The following is a 25,794-nucleotide window of genomic DNA, read 5'->3' on the forward strand; positions in this document are numbered from 1 at the left end:
TAACATCATAAGCTACATTAAAGCATACTACCCTACATTTGCAGAATGTACAGGAGATGCCTACATCACATGTAGACAACCCTGCCACATCCTATCAATTACTGCAGTGTATTGGATGGGGCCATACTGATGTGATTCACCGTGAATTGTATCATCATGGCTCTTTGCCCCCTGCAAAATGTAGTGAATTGTGGTATTTTCCAGTGGGGTTATGAAGATGCAATTTGGGGCATCATGCACCACACAGTTACCATAGGACCTCCACCTCCAAGATCTCCCAAAGGGGAGTCCCACAAAATCAATAACTATGCCTTAAGCTGGGTACACGCAAGAGCGACGGGCATGCTTGTGAGCAGTGATTGTGCATCCACACTGGATGACATTAATGAACGGGTTAACGATCACCGTTACGTCATTCATTAACAATGCACTCTCCTCTAGTAATAAAGCTAAATTTGATGTGCAGCTCATCAAACCCAGCGACCATCGCTAGCAGCCGATGGAGCGCGTAGTCGCCAAAACACACTGAGCGATGTAGCTGATGTGTCATTATGAAATGGCATATCGGCCAGACATCACTCCAGTGTGTACCCTGCTTTACAGCCAGCCAATTGTGTAAACTGAGAGACTAACCATACCTCCCAATCAGGGGCTTAACTAGAACTTTGTAGGCCCCACAGCAACATTTTAAAGGGGCCCCAATCCTTCCAGAAAGACCTCTCTCTGTAGCGATTGTTCATTTTATGCCCAATATTCGTGCCTGAGTTAATTAATACAGTTAATCTTCACATTAACTCACATTGTAGTGACCCCAGCTCACATTATGCCACATTGCAATTTCCCTAGATTACACAATTCCACAGTGTAGTGCCCCCCAGTTTACATTATACCACAGTGAAGTGCCCCCAGTTTACATTATTAGACATTGTAGTGCCCCCAGTTTACATTATGCCACATTGTAGTGCCCCCCCTACAGTACTCACAATAATTAAGTGTATGCAATACAGTGTATTAAATAGACTAATATTTTGGTGAATAGTTTGTATGCTGTCCCTTTCTATAGTCAATACAGTGTCACTTGTTCTTACCAAGCTATTCAGTGCTGATGTCGATGTAAATTTGGTGCTGTGGAGGTAGGCCCTCTTTGCCTCTGGGCCCCATAGCAATGACAACCACTGCACCTACTACTGTATAGTAGTTATAGCCCTGCTCCCCCTTGTCAAGAATTGCAATAATAACAGTCACAAACTAAATGAGGAATAGAAGATATAAAATGATAAGCAACAAACACGCATAACACAGCATTAAACTGCATTGTACTTAAACATTACTGCACCTGAAGAGACTGGCATGGTGTCAGTATAGGGGGTGTTGAGATTAGCTATCCACTGAAGTGAGAGATAGGTCAGTTTTATGTTAGTAATGATAGCTGAAAGGAATTAAATCCTTTATTTTTTTCATTCCATCAATATCATTGTGGAATCCACATCACTGCCCTGGGACAAGTACCTTGTTCTCCACGTGGCTATTGGTTTTGAAAAAGGAGGGGGTGTAAATAAGAGTGGAAGGGTGAAGCAATCAATCTGTGATAAGAAAAGGCTGTGTTTTCCAAATGCCTGACTCTGCCAAAAGGGCACATAGCATTTAACACCCGCCGTGTACAGGAGCTTTATGAGAGATCCAGGCACTAAGGGGAGGAGGTAAAGAATGTAATTCTCAGCTGCAGTATATAGGGCAGTGTTACAAGAGGGAGAGGCTTAGTGGAATTCAAAAGTGATTTTCCTTACCTGACAGCTATAATAGCTGCAAAGTGAAGTAGGGATTTTGTCTTTCAGACTGGGGACTATTTCAATATCTCTACTGCAAAGCTCTATATAATATATCAGTGGGTTATAACTTAAAGAAGTTCATAGTTTGCAACAATTGACATATATCTCTCTTTGACTGGCTAGAAGTAGGGTCTACCCTCACCTAATGCCAACCTTTCGGATCCACCTGGAGTTGTAATTATTGTGATTCTGCATCTTTGACCTATCATCTGACAGGGGGTGTCTTGGAGTTAATCCCAGACTCAGTAGCCACATGACAGCTAATGCTGGACCAGATCTCTATTAAAAGGAGGATGCTAGCTGTGCAGGACACACAGCTGCGGAGGAGTTGAAGAAAGTGTTAGTGGGAAATACCTAACACATACATCAATTGCCATCCTAACAACTTTCTCCTTTTTATACACCTTTATTATTAAAAGATTTGCTATGAAGGCTTCTCGATCCCACAAAGAAGGTATCTGTTTCTATTTGCTGACCCTGCTAGGTGCAGCTTGGGCAGCATCCACCCAAGGTGGAAGCAGAAAAAGTGAATGTCCATCTTGTGGCGTGCAAGACAAAGCAGTGATGATAGAGGTGGCCAAGCAACAGATATTACAGAAGCTACATCTAAAGGAAAGACCGAATATTACACACCCCATTCCTAGGGGAGCAGTGGTCAACGCCCTGCGCAGACTGCATTTAACAAAGCCACGAATGGAAGGTCTCTTTGGGTCTTCAAGCTGGGACAGCAATAAAGAAACTTCTGAGACAAATGAGCAGCAAAGCTATGAGATTATTAGCTTTGCAGAATCAGGTGAGAGTGTGTTTTATGTTTTATATGGTTTTTATGCTATGCATAATTTTGTCTACATCTTGCACATTTATATTTTACTCAATTTTCCTGTAGTAAATTATGTTTTTTACTATATCACAGCACAAGTGTGTATTCCTTACATACAGTGCTGCTATAAAGGCAACATATGAAATGCTAATGGTAATATTAATGTAGTAACTTGTCAATATGTATATTACTATTGTGATTTATAGCCAATATGTCAGGATAAATTGCAAATAATCCCTAGATAAACTGAAAGATAGATACGTTAGAAGGTAAACATCCCATTTCTCAGAATTATTAGTTCTGTCAGTAGTCATCCATGCTATCAGTATGAACTGCTAACCTGAGGCGGTGTATCTAGAGCACTGGATTCATATCAGATGGAACTGTGACTTGTGACGCCAAACGTCCAGACACAACAGTGTCCAGCACAGGTCATGTTGTACTAGGAGGTGAATGCAGACATTCAGGTTGCAGCTTCTACACTTTAACATACTTTATTTTATGGTACTTCTTTAGCAGAAGGCTCTCTAGCTCTTGCAGTACTATAAAGCTAGACATGGCCAAATTATGCTGAGACTTGTAGTTCAACAAATAACTGAAGGGCCATTCCTTTGCTATAAGGTGTTAAGCCCCACACAATTTATGCAGAACACACTTGGAATGCAGTTCAGATGTGCATATTTTAATTACACTTAGAAAACTAGATCCATAATAACTTTAAGCTGTTCTGTTTCATACAATTTAGTTTGGTACCCAGCAGTGACATCTAATGGATAAATTAGGCGTCTACATGTTACATGATTTAAGAATTTGTAGACCTCGTACATTTGAGAAAGAAAGCAATTGCAAAATACCCTGAATAATTATTTTAATTAAATTAAAAGTGAGTTCCAATCAAAAATATTCATGTAATTTAATATAATTTCCATTTATTATTATTATTATTATTATTATTATTATGATCATCATTTATATGGCGCCACAAGTGTTCTGCAGCACCTTACAAAGTACATAAATTAAAATAACTTCTCAAACACGTTGCTTTTCATTATATAGTTTAAGCACTGGATTTATGGTCACGTATATGAATACATGTAAACTGAAAGAGCAGCAGCAAAAAGCCCATTTCTTGTTCTTTTTATTTTCTAAATTTATGTTATGCTATTACACCTTTTCTAAATCAGGAAGCAATACACCTCCTCTGAAATGGGCATATACACATCCCTTTAGATGTGTGTGCACATTACATGGATGTGGTTTGAACACCGAGGGGAATGGGGGTGGGCACTCACCATCGAAAGTACCTCCCAGTGTACAGTGGGATAGTCCCCCCTCAAATCCATATCCCTCTTTGTATTATTATAAGCTTGTTTTCATAAAATAGTGACATTTGAATTAACCTAATTCACTCTTTTTTCCCTATAGAATATAACAATGAATCCACTACAACGCTGTCATTCCAGTTTGCCAGAAACAAAGCGCAAAATGTACATATTCTCCAAGGTCACCTCTGGGTCTTCTTTAAGTCCAACAGAACAAATCAAGCCAATCAAACTGTTAGATTATATTTGGTCCAAGGGCCCTACAGCAAACGTACTTTAATCTGTGAAAAATACCTAGAACCTAGATGGATTGGTTGGCAAACATTTCCCTTAAAACAAATACTACAGACTTTTTTTGATGAAGGGAATAAAAGTTTGAGGCTTGAACTGGATTGTGAGGGATGCCAGGATATGCCAGTCATGGTCAACACCAATGACTCCCACCAGCCATTTCTCGTAGCACAAGCAAAGGTACGGGAGCAGAGCCACCATGCTGCAAAAAGAAGCCTCAATTGTGATCAGAACTCTAACATTTGCTGCAGGAAGGACTATTATATAGAATTTAGAGACATTGGATGGAATGATTGGATTATACAACCTGAGGGATACCGTATAAATTACTGCATGGGTCTTTGTCCAATGCATGTGGCTGGTGCACCTGGCATGGCAGCCTCAGCCCACACCACAATCTTAAATCTCATTAAAGCCAACAATATCCACACTGCAGGAAGTTCCTGTTGTGTCCCCACCAAGAGACAACCTATGTCCATACTTTACTTTGACAAAAATAATAACATCATCAAGACTGACATTCCTGATATGGTAGTTGAAGCATGTGGATGCAGCTAAGAGACACCAGATACCTCCACTTTTAGTTTAAACAGAGAGAAGCTGGCTTGTCTCTAATGCATCCTGGACTTGTAGAAATCAAACAGAAGTAAAATGACTTCAGGATCACACATGGAATTTTGGAGATCACCATACAGCTTCACAATACTTGAACACTGGATAATTTTGCAACTGCCTTGCTAATGTTGATTTAGTACGCACAGCTAATAGACTAATAATCCAGCACACTGAGCATACTGCACAAGCCCTATGTATGTGGATAAAGAATGTGTATGGTATTTCTCCAATAATAAAATCATCAAAGCAAAGATTATCCTCTAAATGAAGACATGAACTTCAAGCACCTATCCAGTTTTCCAGAGATCATGTTATGTGTTAAAAGTGCCAATCTGAAAATCTGGAAAGAAGTTTGGAGTCATCATAGACATTATGAGCTATGCCTCCAATCTGCAGAACTTTTTTACCTGCCACTTTCTGAAAATTGAATGTCAATACCATGTGCTAATTATGTTTTTTCATGGCTCTTCCAGAATTTAGAGCACAAAATAAGTTGTATTGTATTTTCTATTGTATTTGTATAATATTATTATTATTTTTATTACTTAACGCTGTTTAATAAAGAAACAAACAAAAAAAAAATAATATGTCTATGATTTCAGCGATTTGGTGACAAATGTTATAGAGTTCTGCAGATATGATTCTCATAACTTCATAAATTCACAAGGATAAGACACAATGGTTATAAATAAGTATTGGTGACGCCTCACTATAATCTTTTTACAATGACGGTTCTTTTCAAGTAGTAATTGTTCTAACTTCTAAAGCAAATATCTGAGAAAGTAGAGATAGGGCTAAATTATTAGTAAAAGTAAAATTACATAAACATTACAAATACAAAAATGGCTCTATGATACCAGGTAGCAGTCTGTATATGTATAAAATACAACATGCAACTTTAAGGTAAACCACAATTTATATTTTCAAAAGATTAATAGATACAAATGAGCATCTGAAATTAACTGCCTGGCTCTAGATATCTCTGTCTTAAATTTTTCAAGTTGGTAATTAACATTAAACTGAAATATCGGTTCATGCAGCACAGCAATGACTATATATGACAAAAATACAGTAGAGCCCCTTCTGTAACATAAAAGGGTTGTATTGCAAACAAATGTACTAAATAGCATTTTGTGCCATTGAGAAAATGTATGTGCAACCAGAGGAGTAGCGTGGAACCATGGCGCCTGGAGAATGTGCATGTTATAGTGCCCCCCTGTACTGAACTGTGCCAGTGAGGTATGGCCAGCCTGTGGGGGAATACTAAAGTGAAGTGAAAAACAGCAAACAGTGGCAGTACAGTATCACGCTGGGCGTTGAGGTCCCATTGGAGGAATAGAATGCTTCGGTGATGCACTATCTGACATTAAGGTGTAGCTGCTTTGGCACTGCTTTATTTATGTATAGCACCTAGAATCTGACTTTTATCTCCTTTGAATCATTGCTATTAGTCAATAGAGGAGCTTGTATTATATAATCTGATCATTTAACTTAAAGTGACAGAATATATGTGCTAGAGGGAAATTCCACAGGGTGCACAGTTTATGATTGCAGTTACAGCCCCAGCAGCTTTCAGTGGAGTGGGAACACCTATGGGAAGCTCTCTTCTTAGTTATGCTCCTACTTTGCAAATTTACATTGCACCTATATTAATGTGAGTACTACTAACCATTTTCTGTCTACCACCATTATTATTATTTCAGGTCTCCTAATATTTTTTAAAAGACCAAATAATAATAATTTCAAATAACACTGTATGGTCATGCCTGGGAACACCTCCATTACTTTAAATAGCAAAAGCAGTGACTCTTTTTAAACACATACATTATAATTGAAGTTTTGGATTTTACCACAGATGTGTAACTATTAAGTCCATTGAAGCACAATAAATGAATGAGGAGAGAAGGAGGGAGGCGATCATGGAGGAGAGGGGAGAGGAAAGTGCCGATCAGAGAGGGGAGGCAACAGAGGCCAATAAGAAAATGAGAGGAGAGGCGAGGTAACAGAAGCCAATAAGAAAGGAGATGAGAGGGGCAAAGAGCTGATCACAGGGTAGAGAGGAGAGATAATTAATGAGGTGAGAAGTGATTGTAATCAATCTGACAGGGAAGGGGAGGTGACAGAAGATCACAGAGGAGAGAGGGCCGGAAGGGAGACAATCTGGGCAGCTTGATGGAGCATGAAATGTAGAAATGGATCTCAGAGCCATATCTTATTTAAGATATAGAGAAAATAGACCAAGATAAAACTAACAGGCGGTCCTCATATTGTGCAGTGCCCTATGAATTCCAGAAATCTGGGTGGCACCCTCATGCTCCACTGGAACCACCGTCGCTACACCCCTGTGTGCAGCCATAAATAAAATGTGCCAATCCACTTGAATGAATGCAGTGGAGTACAACTGCCAATCTATGCCAGCTCTGTTTGAATCCAGACCTGGTGGGAAAAATTGAACTAGAACTGAACAGCTCATCACTAATTAAAAGCAGGACAGAGGTCAAGTAGGTTAAATAGTGAGAAGTGACACTTTGGCAAAGCCAATAGGTGTTCATTAGAATTAGACTATAATGGCTGGAGGAACTTTTTAAGGTGGCAGATTTATTTGTGAAAGAAACATCTACAGATAGAGGAGACTTTAAAGAAACATAGAATTTGATGGCAGCTAAGAACCACTTGGTATTAGGGGTTTGTGTTAGGGTATTAGGGTTGGTTAGGGGTTAGGGCGGGAGTGGACAATAAGCATCCATCTAGCTGCTATGAGACTACACATCCCAGCAAGCCCTGCCTCAGTTTTGTGATCAGGGCATGCTAAAACTGTGGCAGGGTGTGCTGGGATGTGTAGTTCAACAGGAGCTGGTGGGCCATTTATTGCCCACCCGTGGGTTAGGGTATGGGTTCAGGTTTACATAAAAATAAAGAATTTGAAGGCAGAAGAGAACCATTTGGCCCATAAGTGGCCTTTTTTAACTTTAGAGTAACCTCAAACCCTATGTTATCATTAGTTCTTTGTATGTATATCCTCTATGCCAAGTATGTTTAAATTGCTCTATTGTATTTGCCTCTACCAACTCTAATGGGAGACTATTTCACTTATCCACTACCCTTTCTCTTACATTTTCTCTGAACTTACCTCCCTCCAGTGGCAGTACATGTCCTTGTATTCTATTTCTAATACTTCTCTTCCTTTGAAAAATGTTTCCCTGCTGTACCTTGTTTAAACCCTTGATATATTTGAAAGTTTCTATCATGTCCCCTCTTTCCTTTCTCTGTTCCAAACTATACATATCAAGATCTTTTACTCTTACTGGGTAAGTTTTGTGTTTATGGTCCAAGGTTGAGGAAAATGTCAGTGGCTAGCAAGAAGAGTTTGGCAAGTTCTTATCTTCTAGGGTTAGTTCAAACTCTTGTCCAGTCACCGCACCCATATTGCAGGGCTGGAGAGTGGAGACCATCTCCGTGTCAGACCCTGTCTGGAGTGGTTCCATGCAGTCTGTTGATGTTAGGCTCAAATAATGGATACTCCTGAAAGATGCTAACATAATCACAGGGTGATGAAATTAGTGAGGCATTGTTTACAGGGGTAACCCTTTAATTAATGGGATATAGACTATCTCTCTTCAGTGTGTGTTGCCATCCTGGATGTCTAGCACTGTTACCAACCTGGGTATTATTTGGCCGAGCAGGCTTAACTAGACTGTATAATATAGTTCTGGTTCATTCACAAGCCAAGAATCACCAAACATTAATTACAGAAAATACATACAACTCATAGCAGTATAAAGAGTGGCAAAGTAAAACAGTAGAGAAGTTGCCCATAGCAAGGTAGCATTTATTACGCTAAAATTATATAAAATGAAGCTGTTTGATTGCTAAGGGCAACTTCTTCACTGGTCAACTTTTCTACTCTATACTCTGCTTAATGCATCTCTCACATAGATCCATAATATATAGTTAGCAAAGGGATATTGGAAAGAGAGCAGGGGCTTAACTTTTATTTAACCATGTCAGTAGCTGCCTTTCCTGCAACCTTGGAGTCTGGGTAACAAGCAGCGAAAATAAGGAAATCAGTAAGTATTCCAAAAGTCAAATAAGGGAGCTACACCAACTGCCCTTCCAAATACTGCCATACATTGCTGGCTGGGACTTACTTGAAGTTGGTGTGACTCCCCTATTTGAATTTTGGACTGCGCTGCAGCCTCACCTTTGGAGCCACCACTGGCGCTGACTGTGTCTACTTCGTCCAAGGAAATTGTATTTATTGCTCTTCAAACGTTTTTAAGAAAACTGTCCATAAAAATGTTTTTTCACAAAGATAATGAGGATCATGGCCAAACTATCAACCCAGGGATAAGGAAGGAATGAAGTTTAAGGAAAAAAAAAAAACTTGTAACCCCACACATGTGCGGGGGCATTTTATTGAAACTTTTGGAAAATTAGTTATAGAGTATATTTTGAAAATAAACAATACATTTGACATCAATTCCACATAGCTTAAAAAATAGAGGAAAGCAATAAAACACATTACAAAATAATAAAAATATAATAATTAAACCCACTGACAAAGGTGTGTGTGTGTGTGTGGGAGGGGAGGAGTTGCAGACATGGACCGGTTTTTCTTTGAAAATAAAATCCTCAAACATTTATCAGACAAAGCAGTATATACTGCTGTAAGAAAAAATAATATAAAATATAAAAAAAATCTGTATAATTTGGTAGAAAAAAAAAAATAAGTAAAGGAAGTTTCACAGAAATAAAATGTGAATTTATTAAGGTACTAAACAAGATTACTCTGTTTATATATGGGCTTCACATAAAAATGAAAAAAGATGCTCCCTTAACTATAGTGGCAGGAGTAGGTTCTATAACTTCTAACGTCTCAGTTTATAGATTTCAATCTCCAATCTTTTGTGTTAAAAAGGAAATCCTACCTGAAAGACACCATAGACACAATAAATGTAATAATATTGAATAGAAAGCAGGGGACTTTCTTATAACTTGAGATGTAGGATCATTATACACCATAATTGCACAGAAACAAAGGATAGAGGCAGTGAAAAATGTAATGGATGAGGAAAACATGGATGAAAATTTTAAAAACTTAATTCTTCAAGGAATTGATTTTATTTTAACTAATAATAATCTTTATTTTGGTGATTGATTTATTTTGCAGTAGCCTGGCACGGTGATGGGCACTTAATTTGCCCTTAGTTTCGCTAATATATTTATGAATTATTGTTAGAAGTCAGTGGTATGGCAAGAGCTGAGGGTGAGTTTAGTTCCCTGGAATAGATTTAGACAATGTGCTATTTGCGTGGAGGCATGGCATGAAAAGTCAAAGTCTTTTGTGAATGTTTAAATAATCAATCTGGGATTAAACTATTTTTTTCTGTCAGCACTGAAAGTGTTAATTTTTAGATTTAATAGTTTACATGCAAGATGGTAAAATTCATACAAACAATTTTTGTAAACCTACAGACAGTGGGGCCTATTCATCAACACTAAAGTAACATTTTTAAAGGCCTTTTTTCCTTAATTTGCACATCCTTTGTATTCATTAAAGCACTTAATGCAGGAGATATCACGGATATCTCCTGGTTAAGTCTGTCTCCGTTAAATTCCACACTCCCCATACAGTAATATGGGAATGACTGTATTCATCAACTTCCAAAAATCATAGATTTTTGGAAATTGACAGTGTTACTGAACACCATTTCCAGATAGCGTACAGCCCCTGAAAGCACTCACAAGTTGTCCATTTACACGGATGGTAACTTGTGTAGCAGATCTGCCTACAGTCACTGCTGTGCGCTCCTCTCCCTCTGCCCTCTTGTCTGGCAGCAGCCGCCCTCTCCTCCCCCTTCTTGAATCATCTCACTCCCGCTGCTGCTTGCTGGTAAGTGGCCACTGTTTTCCGGCAGTGGCCACCCCCTCCTCCCGCTTCATGCCTCATCACCCCCTCTACTGGTTGCTAGTATTGTGTGTCCACTCTCCTCCGGCACTTATTCCCTCTTGTCCGGTGGCACCTGCTCCTTCCTCCAGGTGCCTCCATCGGCTCAGTCCTCCAGCTCCCTCTTCAGTCAGGTCCCTCCAGCTCCCTCTTCATTTGGCTCCCTCCTCCGGTCCCTTTGGCTCCCTCCTCACTGCTAATGGGAAGCATTTCCCCTCTGTTCCCTGATGGCACTTGTAAGTAAGCTTAACAATTAACTGTTTATTTACTATAAACAAGTGCAACTGGGGAGCAGACAGAGGGAAGTCGCTTCCCATCAGCAGCAGCAAATAAATAAATATATTTTATATTCAATTACTGCAGCTATAATCATTGCTGCACATGCACAGCTACTTTGAACGGAAGCGGCGCATAGGCAGAACTGATTACAGCTGCGGGAAGGTAGGAACAGGCCGGGAAAAGTATCTCTTTTCCTGAAAGCTGCCATCGCAAAAATTACATCTTTTCCGAATAATTACTTATGGAGAGGAGGAATGATGAATTCCTCCGGTAATTACTCCATGCGAGTTCTAAACTTAATTATCTCCATAGATTTTTTAGTATGATGAATAGACCCCACTAACTCTTACACATGGACATCCATCAGCCACCATGAAATTTGGCTAAAGGGAGCACCTGGCAGTTAGTTTCAATGGGTTAAATGAAACTGCACAGATCAAAAAATCTTTAAGGAACAAGCAGAAATAATGAAACAACTATTTTTAAATAAAGGAAATAATGCCATTGCTTTAGACAAATCTATAGATAAGATTAAAACAACAAACAGGCAAAGTCTACTTGTTCTCAAGGCCAAAATTCATGTGCATTTACCACCCAACATGATAAAAGATATAAAGATATAGAAGATATAAAGATATAGAAAAAATTATGCAGAAGCACTGGAGCATTTTAAAAAGTGACCCAGTGCTAACGCATGTAATACCTGAGTAGCCTTATATTATATATAAAAATGCATCTAACCTTAGAAATATTTTAGATAAAAGTACTATTCCACCAAATTCCAGAAATTTTAGTAAAATAAAATCCAAAGGTGTGGAATTTGGATTGGGTGCAGAAACTGTAAAAGTAAAAAAGGAAGCAAAATGGCAAATTGTGCTTCTAATATAACTAAAAAGCGATATCAAATCAAAGATTTTTTAACTTGCAGCAGCAAAAATGTTATATATACTGTATGTAGCTGCATAAACCGGTATGTATGGAGAACAAGTAGTCTGTTTAAAAATTAGAGAGTGGGAGAGCATCTCCGTAATATAAGAAATAGTGTGGAGAACCACACATATAGAACAGACCAAGGGATACTAGAGGAGCAATAATATTGAAGCTGCTTTAGCTATGGCAAAAATGCGGTGGATTTATTAAATTGAAACTATGGGTCCTAAAGGTTTGAACTGAGACTTTGAGGTAAATAGGTTCCTATAGATAATATTATATACCCAAATAAATAGACTTCTAAATGTTTTAATACATATCCCCACATACTGTATTCTCACATTTGTTTCTATATATAGGTTTCTGCATAGGATGAATATTATACTGTAGGTTTACTTTTATTACAAGAGTAATAATTTTGTATAGTTAGAATGTTAATTTAATTGTTAAACTCATGCAAGTGAGAATGTCAAGATTCTGCTACAACAAATTACAATAATCCAGCCCCTCTCACCTGTTCCTTGGCAAAGACCTAGAGGGTGGAAAGCAGGAGGGAGAGCAATCCATTGATGCGAACCTGCCCGAACTACGGGGATACGAGTCAGATCCGAGTCAACTCGGGTTTTCCAGCCTGACTCGGATCTGAAAACGAGGCAAAACGTCATCATCCCACTGTTGGATTCTCAAGGGTTTTGGATTCTATAAAGGTCCCGCGATCGCCGCCATTTTTCATAGCGTCTGTGGAGAGTGAGAAGGGAGGGAGCTGTTCTGTTGCTGACGCTGACACTGTGCATAGGGGCTGGCTACTGTTGTCACTCAGGGGCTGGCTGCTTAATGTCCATTTAGGGGCTGGCTGTTGTCCTGTCCATAACGGCTGGCTGTTGTCTATAGAGGGGCTGGCTGTTGTCCTGTCAATAGGGGCTGGCTGGCTGTTGTCCTGTCCATAGGGCTGGCTGTTGTCCTGTCCATAGGAGCTGGCTGGCTGTAGTGCTGTCCTGGAGGTGCTCTGTCCTTTAGGAGTGCTCTTCACCCACCCCCAGTGTGAAAAAAAAATAAAATAAAAAGTGTTTGTGTGTGCATGTTAGCTGCACTTGTCATCGGCGTAGATGCACAGGGGTGCTGTGCTGCTGTCAAGGGGCTGCTGCCTCTTTCAGGGGTACACCCCCAGTGTGAAAAAAATTTTTTTTTGGTGTGTGCGTGTTAGCCTGCCACACCACCAGTGAAAAAATCAAAACAATTTTTTTGTGTGTACACCACCAGTGTGAACATAAAAACAATTTTTTGTGTGTGCGTGTTAGCCACACCACTATTTAGAAAATAAAAACAATTTTTTGTGTGTGCGTGTTAGCCACACCACTATTTAGAAAATAAAAACAATTTTTTGTGTGTGCATGTTAGCCACACCACTATTGAGAAAATAAAAACAATTTTTTGTGTGTGCGTGTTAGCCACATATATCAGCAACTTAGGTGCGCAGAGGTGCTGTGCTGCCTGTGTCATTTATCAAGAGGCTGCTGCCTCGTTCAGGTGCTCTCTCTCCCAAATGCCCCCCAAAAATTTATTCAATCAATCAGTCAGTCAATCAATCAATCTTTTTTTTGTGTGTGTAAGGGGTGCTGCCTGTGTCGTTTATCAAGAGGCTGCTGCCTCGTCCGGATGCTCTCCCTCCCAAGTGCCAAAATTAATGAATCAATCAATCAATGTGTTTTTTTTTCTGTGTGTGTATGTGTGTGTGTGTGTGCGCACGCGTTAGCCATGGCATCACAAACGCCTCTGCTGAGATTTACATAAACATTTTCAAAGGTGAAAATAGAGGACATGGGCCCTCATTCAGAGCCGTACGCTCTGAGCAGAGCGCACGCTCTGAATGAGGGCCGGGCTCCATTTTCATGGAGCGTCCTCCTGGACGCTCGTATAGCTGTGGGTCACCACCCACAGGCTATACGAGCGTGCTTTGTGATGGCCGCGATGGTCGAGACCATCGCGACCATCGAAATTGCGAGCCGGAGCCTGCGGTTGAGGTTTTCAACCGCAAGCTCCGGAGTGATTTTGGCTCTATCAGAGCCAAAATCACTCCCACTGACATCACTAGTGATGTCAGTGGGCCGGCTTCTGACGGGAGGCGTTCCCGTGGGAACGCCCCCGTCAGGGAGGCACGCCCCCGGCACGCCCACCAAAGGGGGCGTGCTGTCAATCAACATTGACAGCACGCCCCCTTTGATCGGACACAACGAGCGAAGGACTTTCCTTCGCTCGTCGCGTCTGGCGCATGCGCACGACGGAGCTCCCTCCGTCGTGCGCATGCTCAGTGCATAACATCGACCCACTTGCGAGCGGACAGCTGCTCGCGAGTGGGTCTGAATCAGGCCCATGGTTTAAAAAATGGAATAAAGCAGCTAAAACTGTTTTCTGATTATAGTGTCCCTACTCCCTACCCATGGCCCCTCTACCTGACTTTCAGTGAGTGAAAGGGGCAACTCCATGCAACCGTATTCCAGAGTGCAGCTGTTTCTCCTGTAGCCCAGGTCAGAAGATGTGTAGGGGGTGTGGTGATGATATGGACTAAAATGGAGCTCACAAGGAATCCCCAATCTAACAGGGAGCACAGCTGTAATTTATACACAACACAGGATGGGATGACGATATAGGCTGGGATGATGGTATAATCTGGGGTGATGTATACATCATCTTCTTCATACAATATTAATATGTCCACGCTGGAATCCACCATTACAGGTGCCTCTGTAATATTTGCACGTAATTGACGTTAAAGGTCTTTCTCGTAGAATTTGTATTTCATTTTGATGGGCATCGTCTTTTCCACATTTTGGGGAAGTAGTCTCAGGCCGATCACTGACAAGGTTCCCGGCTGTCCTGAAAACTCTTTCTGAGTACACACTGAAAGGTGGGCAGCTCAAGTAAAGCAAAGGCAGTTTTTTTGTGTAAGGATCTCCAAAGGGTATATTTATTTACTAAAGTTTCTAAATATGAAAAGTGTTCATGTTGCCCATAGCAACCAATCAGATCCTGTCTATCATTTTGTAGAATGCAATGAAGAAATTATAACTACAATCTGATTGGTTGCTATGGGCAACATGAACACTTTTAATTTTTAGAAACTTTAGTAAAACTAAAATTACCCCCAAATTGCCTCTTTTTCCTGCTAGTAGTTATTTACATGTATCTTTTTCTCTACAGATCTGTATCTGTTGGGAAGAAAAAACAATGCCTTCATCTCTTCTGGGATGAAAATCCACTCCCAGCAAGCAGGCATGGCATTCAAGAATTCCCAAGAAAGACACAACGTAAAACTTTAACCTTAAACTGAAATGTTGCATGTAATGCTCTGTTCTGCTTGTTCACATATCTAAGTAATATGGTTAAGGGGACAGTGAGAACAACGGCAGATTGAAGGCCACTAACTGTTTTTTTTCATGTCCCTGTACAGGTTGGGAATTGCCTTTACTTCCGCTAAGCCAAAGGATTGTTTAAGTCAATTGTTTTTGGAAGCACTCTTCCTGGTCCCCTTCTGGGATGAAAATCCACTCCTAGCCACAGACGCAGGTGCAGGACTCTCAAGAAAGACACAACGTAAGGCCTAAATCAGGGGTAGCCAACCTCGGTCCTCGAGAGCTACTAACAGTTCATGTTTTCCAGACCACCTAGCTGGTGCACAGGTGTATTCATTACTCACCAATACATTTGGAAAGATCCACAGGTGGAGTTAATTATTACAGTTATTATTCTGTGAGGAGACCTGGAAAAAATGCACTGTTGGTAGCTTTCGATGACCAGGGTTGGCTACCCCTGCCTTAAATCATAGATCTTACACTTGAGGCCACTAACTAGCTATGTTTTTTTTAATGCCCCTGTACAGGTTGGGAAATGCTTTTTCATGTGGAAAGCACTACTGGAAGTCTTCCTGGTCCCCTTCTGGGATGATAAAATCCACTCCCAGCAGCAGCAGCCATGCTCAAGGATTATTCTGTGGCAAGGACTGATGTGAATGTATAAAAAATCTTTTGTAAATGCCTCCTCCCCTCCCCTTCTCCCTCATACATTTCTTCGGAATCAAAAAAATTAAATTAAATTTACTACCAATCATCCCTTCCTGTCCCTGCCCTGGCTTCAACTACCGTACATACATACTCCAACTCCCTCAGGCCTCTCTTGAATAATAAAAGTGTTTCCTGATGTGCCATGTTTGAAGTTGAACTGCCATGTGTTTGTGCCGCCCACTGCTGCTGCTTAGCTTAGTCAGCCAGCTAGCTTGGTGCATATTTTGGGCCTAAACTGGATGAAAACAATATAGTGAGCTGTGAGGTGGTCAAAATTGACTGGAAACTAGTAGAAATAAATGTTATTATGGTTAATAATACTTTAGGAACAAAAATAGTCCCATTTCATGTGATTTTAGCTGTTTTTATGATTTTTTAAAGAAATAATCCAGATCCAAAACCAAAACCGAACAACAAAATATGGAGGTGAGGTTTTGGCAAAATTGCACAAGTCATTATTATTGAGGTTCGTTTGGATTCAAACTTTTTATTGTCATTTTATCTATCCCTTGGATAAGGATAAAGAGCATAATACATTATTAGAGCCTTTTTTTTTTGTATCCACTTCTCTGAAAAATTATTTAACCAGAAAGAGCCATCAACCGCAGAAAAATAAAGAAGGGAAATGGAAAACAGATACTCTATATAACGCTGACTTTATCTATATAATAAAGTAAGTGCATTACTATTGGGGTGTGAAAAGACGCTACAAGCAACTTTATAGTGACCAGCTTATAGACAACATTAACCACAATATCCAATAAAGGATGTTCATTTTTAGGGCTATATCAATATAACTAATAAATAGGCCCCTAAATGTAATTTATTGAAAACATTGGTAAAGGAAACTAAGGGCCTGATTTAGAGCCGGACGCAATTAGCGCTCGCTCTTCCAGAAAATAGGGGTGGCTATTCAAATGAACCGTTCGCTCTTTGCGCTCTGTTCACGCCTCTAGGTCTGAACGAGCGAACAAAACTTGCGGTTGTTTTTTGGAAAACTACGCCCCCTGGCCGCTCGCATCCTACGTCTTGTCCGCTATTTATTAGATTAATCGAGTACATCGACTAGAGTATGAACTGCTCGCTATTCTTGTGGCTGGTTTTTGCTACCACAATTTTGCGAGCAGTTCTGTCTATAAAATAACCCAGTGACGTGGTCAATGACGCTGCTGTTTTAATTATGCACACCCATAAAACGCCCGTTTTGACCTTTAAGCACGCCTGGGTTCGGATCTCCACTCCCCGTTTTCAAGCACCTTCCCCTGTTACCACCCACAAACGCCTCTTTCTGTCACTCATATTATCAGGCATTCGCTATTTTGCGAGCACATGAATTTCGACCGCACTGACTGGTTCGCGCATGCGTATAATGATCCGTACACATGTGCAGTTGGGCAAACATCGCTCGGAGCGAACGAGCGGCCGCTTACGAGCAGCTCTGAATCAGGCCCTAAGTTTGGAAAATCAAGATTTATTCTGAGAGTTTCATTACAATCTGTATTTGTATTTGCTTTCTATGCCTTTTCACCATCAGTATGATGTAAGATGTACCTTGTTCCTGTTGTCTCACTTTATCATGAACAGCCAGTATAAACGGGATATAGCTAGAGCAGTGCTCCAGCTCGAAGTGTAAGACATATACAAAATTGCATAATGGTGTAAACGCTGACCTTCGGTATTAAACATGCATATTAATGTCAATGTGGATGTGCAAAGTCTGGATAATATGCAGGATAAAAAAACATTGTGATCACATGCATTTCTAGAGAGGAGGGGGCCCGTGTGCAGTCTCCGACACGGGCCCCCTCCTTTCCGCCTGGTGGCCGGCAGCGCACTGAGCTGTGCGCAGCCAGCGCCGGAGTTATAGACTCTGTGCACTAGAGTGTGACCAGAGTCTATAGTGTATGCACAGGTCACCGGGAAAATGGCTGCGGCCATTTTCCAGTCATTTTACAGCGCCAGACATCCGGAATAACGTGGGACTCCGGAGAGGTAATTAATACTATGGGTGCAGGGTGTGCGGTGTGGGGCCTCCCTGGACCCAGGGGCCCGTGTTCCCCGCACACCCTGCACCCATTGTAGATACGCCCCTGAAGCAGGGCTGTAACTAGTAGGGGTGAGCGGGTTCGGATTTCGGAAATCCGAACCCCCCCGAGCCCCCCCGATCCGAGTCCGATCCGAATCAGGCTCGACTTTTCCCGCCTGACTCGGATCTGAAATCGAGGCAAAACGTCATCATCCCGCCTTCCGAGTCTCGCGGGTTTTGGATCCTATATAAGGTACCCGCGTCGGCGCCATTTTCTCACTCGGCTGTGGACAGTGAAGAGGGAGGGTGGGAGTTAGGGCTGTGTAGTGTAGTGTAGTGTAGTGCTGCTGTTGTCCACTACTTCAAAGTCCATAGGGGCTGGCTGTGTTGTGCTGTGCTGCTGTTGTTAATAGGGGCTGTGTCCACTACTTCAAAGTCCATAGGGGCTGGCTGGACTGTGTTGTGCAGTCAGTTCTCCATAGGGGCTGTGTCCACTCCAAAGTCCTGTGCAGTGTCCCAGTCCTAAAGGGGTGCTGTAGTGTTGTCCAGGGGGTGCTCTGTCCATCAGGGGTGCTCCCCCCAAGTGCTAAAAAAATAATATATTTTCTGTGTTTGTGAATTGTGTGCGCAGTAGCCGCACGTGCATCAACAAAGTAGTGCCAAGCGTGCGCCTGTGTCATAAGAAAAGGGCCGGCTGGCTTGACCGTTAAAGGGTGCTGTAACCCCCAAAGTACACTCCAGTCCAAACTAAAAAAAAAATTATTTTCTGTGTTTGTGAATTGTGTGCGCAGTAGCCGCACGTGCATCAACAAAGTAGTGCCAAGCGTGCGCCTGTGTCATAAGTAAAGGGCCGGCTGGCTTGACCGTTAAGGGTGCTGTAACTCCCAAAAGTACACTCCAGTCCAAACCAAAAAAAAAATTATTTTCTGTGTTTGTGAATTGTGTGCGCAGTAGCCGCACGTGCATCAACAAAGTAGTGCCAAGCGTGCGCCTGTGTCATAAGTAAAGGGCCGGCTGGCTTGACCGTTAAGGGTGCTGTAACCCCCGAAAGTACACTCCAGTCCAAACCAAAAAAAAAATTATTTTCTGTGTTTGTGAATTGTGTGCGCAGTAGCCGCATGTGCATCAACAAAGTAGTGCCAAGCGTGCGCCTGTGTCATAAGTAAAGGGCCGGCTGGCTTGACCGTTAAAGGGTGCTGTAACCCCCAAAGTACACTCCAGTCCAAACCAAAAAAAAAATTATTTTCTGTGTTTGTGAATTGTGTGCGCAGTAGCCGCACGTGCATCAACAAAGTAGTCCCAAGCGTGCGCCTGTGTCATAAGTAAAGGGCCGGCTGGCTTGACCGTTAAGGGTGCTGTAACTCCCAAAAGTACACTCCAGTCCAAACCAAAAAAAAAATTATTTTCTGTGTTTGTGAATTGTGTGCGCAGTAGCCGCATGTGCATCAACAAAGTAGTGCCAAGCGTGCGCCTGTGTCATAAGTAAAGGGCCGGCTGGCTTGACCATTAAAGGTGCTGTAACCCCCGAAAGTACACTCCAGTCCAAATCAAAAAAAAATTATTTTCTGTGTTTGTGAATTGTGTGCGCAGTAGCCGCACGTGCATCAACAAAGTAGTGCCAAGCGTGCGCCTGTGTCATAAGTAAAGGGCCGGCTGGCTTGACCGTTAAAGGGTTCTGTAACCCCCAAAGTACACTCCAAACCAAAAAAATATATATTTTCTGTGTTTGTGACTTGTGTGCACTGTGGCTGCACGTGCATCAACAAAGGAGCAGCGCCAAGCGTGCGCCTGTGTCCCATAAGTAAAGAGCCGGCTGGCTCATTTCTTAAAGGGTGGTGTAACCCACAAAGTGCACTACTCTCCAGCAAAAATAAAAAAATATTTTCTGTGTTTGTGTGCGCTTTAGCCGCACGTATATATATCAATATAACATAAATGGAGGACCAAACTTTCTCCGATAAAAATAAAATAGGGAAAGATCAAGAACCACTTCCTCCTAGTGCTGTTGCTGCTGCTGGGAGTTGTTCATCATCCCAGAGAGGAAGTAGGAACATCACTACTTTTACTAAACAATTGACCCTCCAACAGTCCCTAGCGATGAGGATGAAGTACGACAGCAGTCATCCTGAAGCAAAACATATAACTGAGGCCTTGACTGCTATGTTGGTGTTAGACGTGCGTCAGGTATCCGACATTAGTGCAGTGGGATTTAGACAATTGATGGAGGTAGTGTGTCCTCAGTTCCAAATCCCGTCTAGATTCCACCTGCATCCTCAAAGCAGCAGCGACAAGCGTGCGTCTGTCTGTTAAAGGGTGGTGACACCCTCAAAGTGTGCTACACAAACAATTAAAATATTGTTCTTTTTTTTTCTGTCTTTGTGAATTGTGTGGGCTGTAGCCGCACCTGCATCCTTAAAGCAGCAGCGACAAGCGTGCGTCTGTCTGTTAAAGGGTGGTGACACCCTCACAGTGTGCTACACAAACAATTAAAATATTGTTCTTTTTTTTCGGTCTTTGTGAAATGTGTGGGCTGTAGCCGCACCTGCATCCTTAAAGCAGCAGCGACAAGCGTGCGTCTGTCTGTTAAAGGGTGGTGTAACTCTCAAAGTGCTCCAAAAAATAAACTATTTTTTTAATGTGTTTGTGACTTGTGTGCGATGTAGCCGCACTTGCATCCTCAAAGCAGCAGCGACAAGCGTGCGTCTGTCTGTTAAAGGGTGGTGACACCCTCAAAGTGTGCTACACAAACAATAAAAATATTCTTCTTCTTTTTTCTGTCTTTGTGAATTGTGTGGGCTGTAGCCGCACCTGCATCCTTAAAGCAGCAGCGACAAGCGTGCGTCTGTCTGTTAAAGGGTGGTGACACCCTCAAAGTGTGCTACACAAACAATTAAAATATTGTTCTTTTTTCTGTCTTTGTGAATTGTGTGGGCTGTAGCCGCACCTGCATCCTTAAAGCAGCAGCGACAAGCGTGCGTCTGTCTGTTAAAGGGTGGTGACACCCTCAAAGTGTGCTACACAAACAATTAAAATATTGTTCTTTTTTTTTTGGTCTTTGTGAAATGTGTGGGCTGTAGCCGCACCTGCATCCTTAAAGCAGCAGTGACAAGCGTGCGTCTGTCTGTTAAAGGGTGGTGACACCCTCAAAGTGTGCTACACAAACAATTAAAATATTGTTCTTTTTTTTTCGGTCTTTGTGAAATGTGTGGGCTGTAGCCGCACCTGCATCCTTAAAGCAGCAGCGACAAGCGTGCGTCTGTCTGTTAAAGGGTGGTGACACCCTCAAAGTGTGCTACACAAACAATAAAAATATTCTTCTTCTTTTTTCTGTCTTTGTGAATTGTGTGGGCTGTAGCCGCACTTGCATCCTCAAAGCAGCAGCGACAAGCGTGCGTCTGTCTGTTAAAGGGTGGTGTAACCCTCAAAGTGTGCTCCACAAACAATAAAAATATTCTTTTTTTTTTTCTGTCTTTGTGAATTGTGTGGGCTGTAGCCGCACTTGAATCCTCAAAGCAGCAGCGACAAGCGTGCGTCTGTCTGTTAAAGGATTACATCGGTGACAGCATCCAAGTAGGCATGTCAGACAGTCCTTACCTGTACTGGCAGGAAAAAGAAGCAATTTGGAGGTCCCTGTACAAACTGGCTCTATTTTACCTGAGTTGCCCCCCCTCCAGTGTGTACTCCGAAAGAGTGTTTAGTGCAGCCGGGAACCTTGTCAGCGAAAGGCGTAGGAGGTTGCTTCCACAAAATGTGGAGAAGATGATGTTCATAAAATGAATTATCAACTCTTCCAGGGAGACCAGCCTCCAGAACGTACAGAGGGACCTGTGGTTCCAGCAGGGACGAATTAATACTCTGTGCGGATGAGGATGTACACACTGAAGAGGGTGAGGAATCGGTGGATGAGGAGGATGAGGATGACATCTTGCCTCCGTAGAGCCAGTTTGTGCAGGGACAGATAAATTGCCAGCTTGTTTTGTGGGGGCCCAAACGAACCAATCATTTCAGCCACAGTTGTGTGGCAGACCCTGGCGCTGAAATGATTGGTTTGTTAAAGTGTGCATGTCCTGTTTATACAACATAAGGGTGGGTGGGAGGGCCCAAGGACAATTCCATCTTGCACCTCTTTTTTTCTTTGCATTATGTACAGTTTGGGGCCTAGTTTTTCAATGCCATCCTGTCTGCCACTGCAGTTTCACGCCTAGATGGGTCACGTGTTTGTGCCGCCCACTCGTGTCGCTTAGCATAGTCATCCAGCTACCTCGGTGCAACCTTTTGGACATAAAAACACTATTGTGAGGTGTGAGGTATTCAGAATAGACTGGAAATGAGTGGAAATTAAGGTTATTGAGGTTAATAATAGCATAGGAGCAGAAAAAACTACAAATTCTGTGATTTTAGCTGTTTTTATGCTTTTTTTCAAAAAAATACAGATCCAAAACACAAAACCCAGAACCCAAAACACGGAAGGGTGGTTTTGGCAAAACCAATCCAGATCCAAAACACGAAGAAAGATCCAGATCCAAAACCAAAACACAAAACACGAAAAGTGGCCGGTGCACACCCCTAGTAACTAGGGGTGTGTGATCGGTGCCACACAGAGCACAGGGTTCTGTGGGTGGCACCGTCGCCACTCCATGGACTTGCTTTTGGCTAGCAGGGTGCCTGGAATGTCTGTGTAGCTGATCAGAGCATCCTCAGGATGGGAAAAGTCATGTGAACAGGAGAGACAGGCAGTTATTAGAGAGGCGGAAAGTCCCAGATGGCACAGCTGCTGTGTCTTTGCTGTGTGAAAATATGCAAATGTCGCTGCCACCGGGACTTGTATTGAGACGCCCACCTGCCGTGTCTCAGATCCACCATTTGCCAACAAATACGCAACCATCAGCCACACATTGGTCGATCATCGAACTTCTGAGTAACCCTATGGTTACTCAGAATGGTCGTGGGAATGGAGAAACCGGAACCTTCGCAACTACATATGGGATCGCAGTCGCAGCCAGAGACACGCCCTGAAAATGGTAACGACGTGCCTGGATTTGAATTGTCACCTCTCCATTACCTCCCAAAAATGGTCCCTGCCTGTTAATCACTTTGCGAATATATTCTCACAGCAACCGCCATCACATGACCATCGCAGCATATGCACAATTCGACTTATACACATACGCAGTATTAAAAAATATTGCCCAACAGTATAAAAATGGGCATTGCGTCTGTCTTTGAATCAGGCCCTACGTTAAGGCTACATTCTTGTATATTTGTATCTCCTGTACTTGGAGCAACTGTAATTTTGGCTAATTAAGCTAATACATACATTGGGGTTGATGTAGAGTTGACGCAAATCAGTAAATACACCTTTTTTAAGACAGCTCTTTTGCTCCAAGGATAGTGCTGGTGTAAGTATGCACTGATAATGGTGAAAGCTATGAAGCCAAATGTATGGATAGGGGTGGTCAGACAACAGGGATGCGTAACAGCTCTGCATACGGTCAAACGTCCACATTTAGGGCCTGATTCAGACCCACTCGCGAGCGGCTGTCCGCTCGCAAGTGGGTCGATGTTCTGCACTGAGCATGCGCACGACGGAGGGAGCTCCGTCGTGCGCATTGCGCCAGACGCGACGACTTTCCTTCGCTCGTTGTGTCTGATCAAAGGGGGCGTGCTGTCGATGTTGATTGACAGCACGCCCCCTTTGGTGGGCGTGCCGGGGGCGTGCCTCCCTGACGGGGGCGTTCCTAAGGGAACACCTACCGTCAGAAGCCGGCCCACTGACATCACTAGTGATGTCAGTGGGAGTGATTTTGGCTCTGATAGAGCCAAAATCACTCCAGGCCTTGCGGTTGAAAACCTCAACCGCAGGCTCCGGCTCGCAGTTTCGATGGTCGCGATGGTCAAGACCATCGCGGCCATCAAACTGCACGCTCGTCAGGGGCTGGCTGGCAACTTTTAGCCTGGGGGGCAAATGCATGCAGGCGGCCCTGGCAGAGGAGTAGCGTGTAGCCAGGGTGCCTGAAGAACGTGCGTGCTACGGCGCCCCCCCCCCTCAAGTGTTCCAGGGAGGAGGCTGGCCATATGGGATTAATGTAAAGTAAAAATAAAGATTAGGGACAGCCCCCTGTCGTAGTGCCCATATGCAGTGCCCCCATGTGCCACAGGAGAGAACACCCTTATGCAGGCCTCCAGTAGTGCCCCCAGTAGTGATCCCCCCTATGCAGTGCCCCTTGTGCCCCCAGTAGTAAGCCCCTTATATAGTGCTCCCAGTAGTGATCCCCCCTATGCAGTGCCCCTTGTGCTCCCAGTAGTATGCCCCTTATATAGTGCCCCCAGTAGTGGTCCCCCCTGTGCAGTGCCCCCAGTAGTAAGCCCCTTATATAGTGCCCCCAGTAGTAGTCCCCCCTGTGCAGTGCCCCCAGTAGTAAGCCCCTTATACAGTGCCCCTAATAGTGGTACCCCCTATGCAGTGGCCCTTATATAGTGATCCCAGTAGCAGTCCACCCCCCATGCAGTGCCCCCAATAGTGGTAACCTTTATGCAATACCCCTTAAATAGTGGCCTCAGTTGTAGTCTCCCCCCTATGCAGTACCCCCAGTATTGCCCTTTATATAGAGCCCCCAGCAGTGGTCCCTCGATGCAGTGCCCCCAGTAGTAGTCCCCTCCCCCTATGTAGTGCCCCTAGTAGTAGTCCCCTCCCCCTATGCAGTGCCCCTAGTAGTAGTCCCCTCCCCCCTATGCAGTGCCCCTAGTAGTAGTCCCCTCCCCTTGTAGTGCCCCTAGTAGTAGTCCCCCCTTGTAGTGCCCCCAGTAGTAGTTCCCCATGTAGTGCCCCCAGTAGTAGTAGTCCCCCCCTTGTAGTGCCCCCAGTAGTAGTCCCCCCCTTGTAGTGACCCCAGTAGTAGTCCCCCCCTTGCAGTGCCCCCAGTAGTAGTAGTCCCCCCCTTTGTAGTGCCCCCAGTAGTAGTAGCCCCCCCTCTGTAGTGCCCCTAGTAGTAGTAGTCCCCCCCTTTGTAGTGCCCCCAGTAGTAGTCTCCCCCCTTTGTAGTGCCCCCAGTAGTAGTAGTCCTCCCCTTGTAGTGCCCCCAGTAGTAGTAGTCCCCCCCTTGTAGTGCCCCCAGTAGTAGTCCCCCCCTTGTAGTGTCCCCAATAGTAGTAGTCCCCAGTAGTAGTAGTCCCCCACCCCCCTTGTAGTGCCCCCAGTACTAGTAGTCCCCAGTAGTAGTAGTCCCCTCCCCCTTGTAGTGCCCCAGTAGTAGTAGTCCCCACTTGTAGTGCCCCCAGTAGTAGTAGTCCCCAGTAGTAGTAGTCCCCCATCCCCCTTGTAGTGCCCCCAGTAGTAGTAGTCCCCCCCTTTGTAGTGCCCCCAGTAGTGCCAGACCCCGCCCCAGTAGACACGTAATATAAAAAACAAAAGCCAAAAAAACACTTACCTGAATCCCCGCTCCCCCCGCCGTCGCCATCCGCTCCACCGTCTGTCCTTCCCGGGCTGGGCCGCTCTGCATTATGGGAGAGACGTCATATGACGTCATGACGCCTCTCCCATTGCCCACTGCGGGAGCCAGAAGATGGAGCGGCTCCTGCAGTGGGCGCAGCAGCAGCTAATGAGAGTCTGACAGACTCTCACTGGCTGCTGATCAAACACACAGCTGCCGGAGCCGGCGGCTGTGTGTTTGTCACTTG

At 43.3% G+C, this 25,794-nt stretch overlaps 1 protein-coding gene across 1 annotated transcript; it reads left to right on the top strand.

The window, feature by feature from the left end:
* The first annotated feature begins 2,255 nt into the window (after positions 1-2,255).
* On the top strand, positions 2,256-5,307 carry LOC148534613 (inhibin beta B chain-like). Its single transcript, XM_088466103.1, has 2 exons — positions 2,256-2,622; positions 4,075-5,307. Exons 1-2 carry the CDS (start codon positions 2,256-2,258, stop codon positions 4,818-4,820), a joined length of 1,113 nt encoding a protein of 370 aa, XP_088322229.1. The 3' UTR covers positions 4,821-5,307.
* The last annotated feature ends 20,487 nt before the right edge of the window (positions 5,308-25,794 follow it).

The sequence above is a fragment of the Taudactylus pleione genome, unplaced genomic scaffold (assembly GCF_031769625.1).
Source record: "Taudactylus pleione unplaced genomic scaffold, aTauple2 ptg000065l, whole genome shotgun sequence".
NCBI classification, from domain to species: domain Eukaryota; kingdom Metazoa; phylum Chordata; class Amphibia; order Anura; family Myobatrachidae; genus Taudactylus; species Taudactylus pleione.

Bases quoted from the DNA above. Each gene is read 5' to 3' on its own strand.
- LOC148534613 (XM_088466103.1), top strand. From the start codon at position 2,256: ATGAAGGCTTCTCGATCCCACAAAGAAGGTATCTGTTTCTATTTGCTG. The intron at 2,623-4,074 runs GTGAGAGTGTGT...TTTTCCCTATAG, and splicing joins TATTAGCTTTGCAGAATCAG to AATATAACAATGAATCCACT.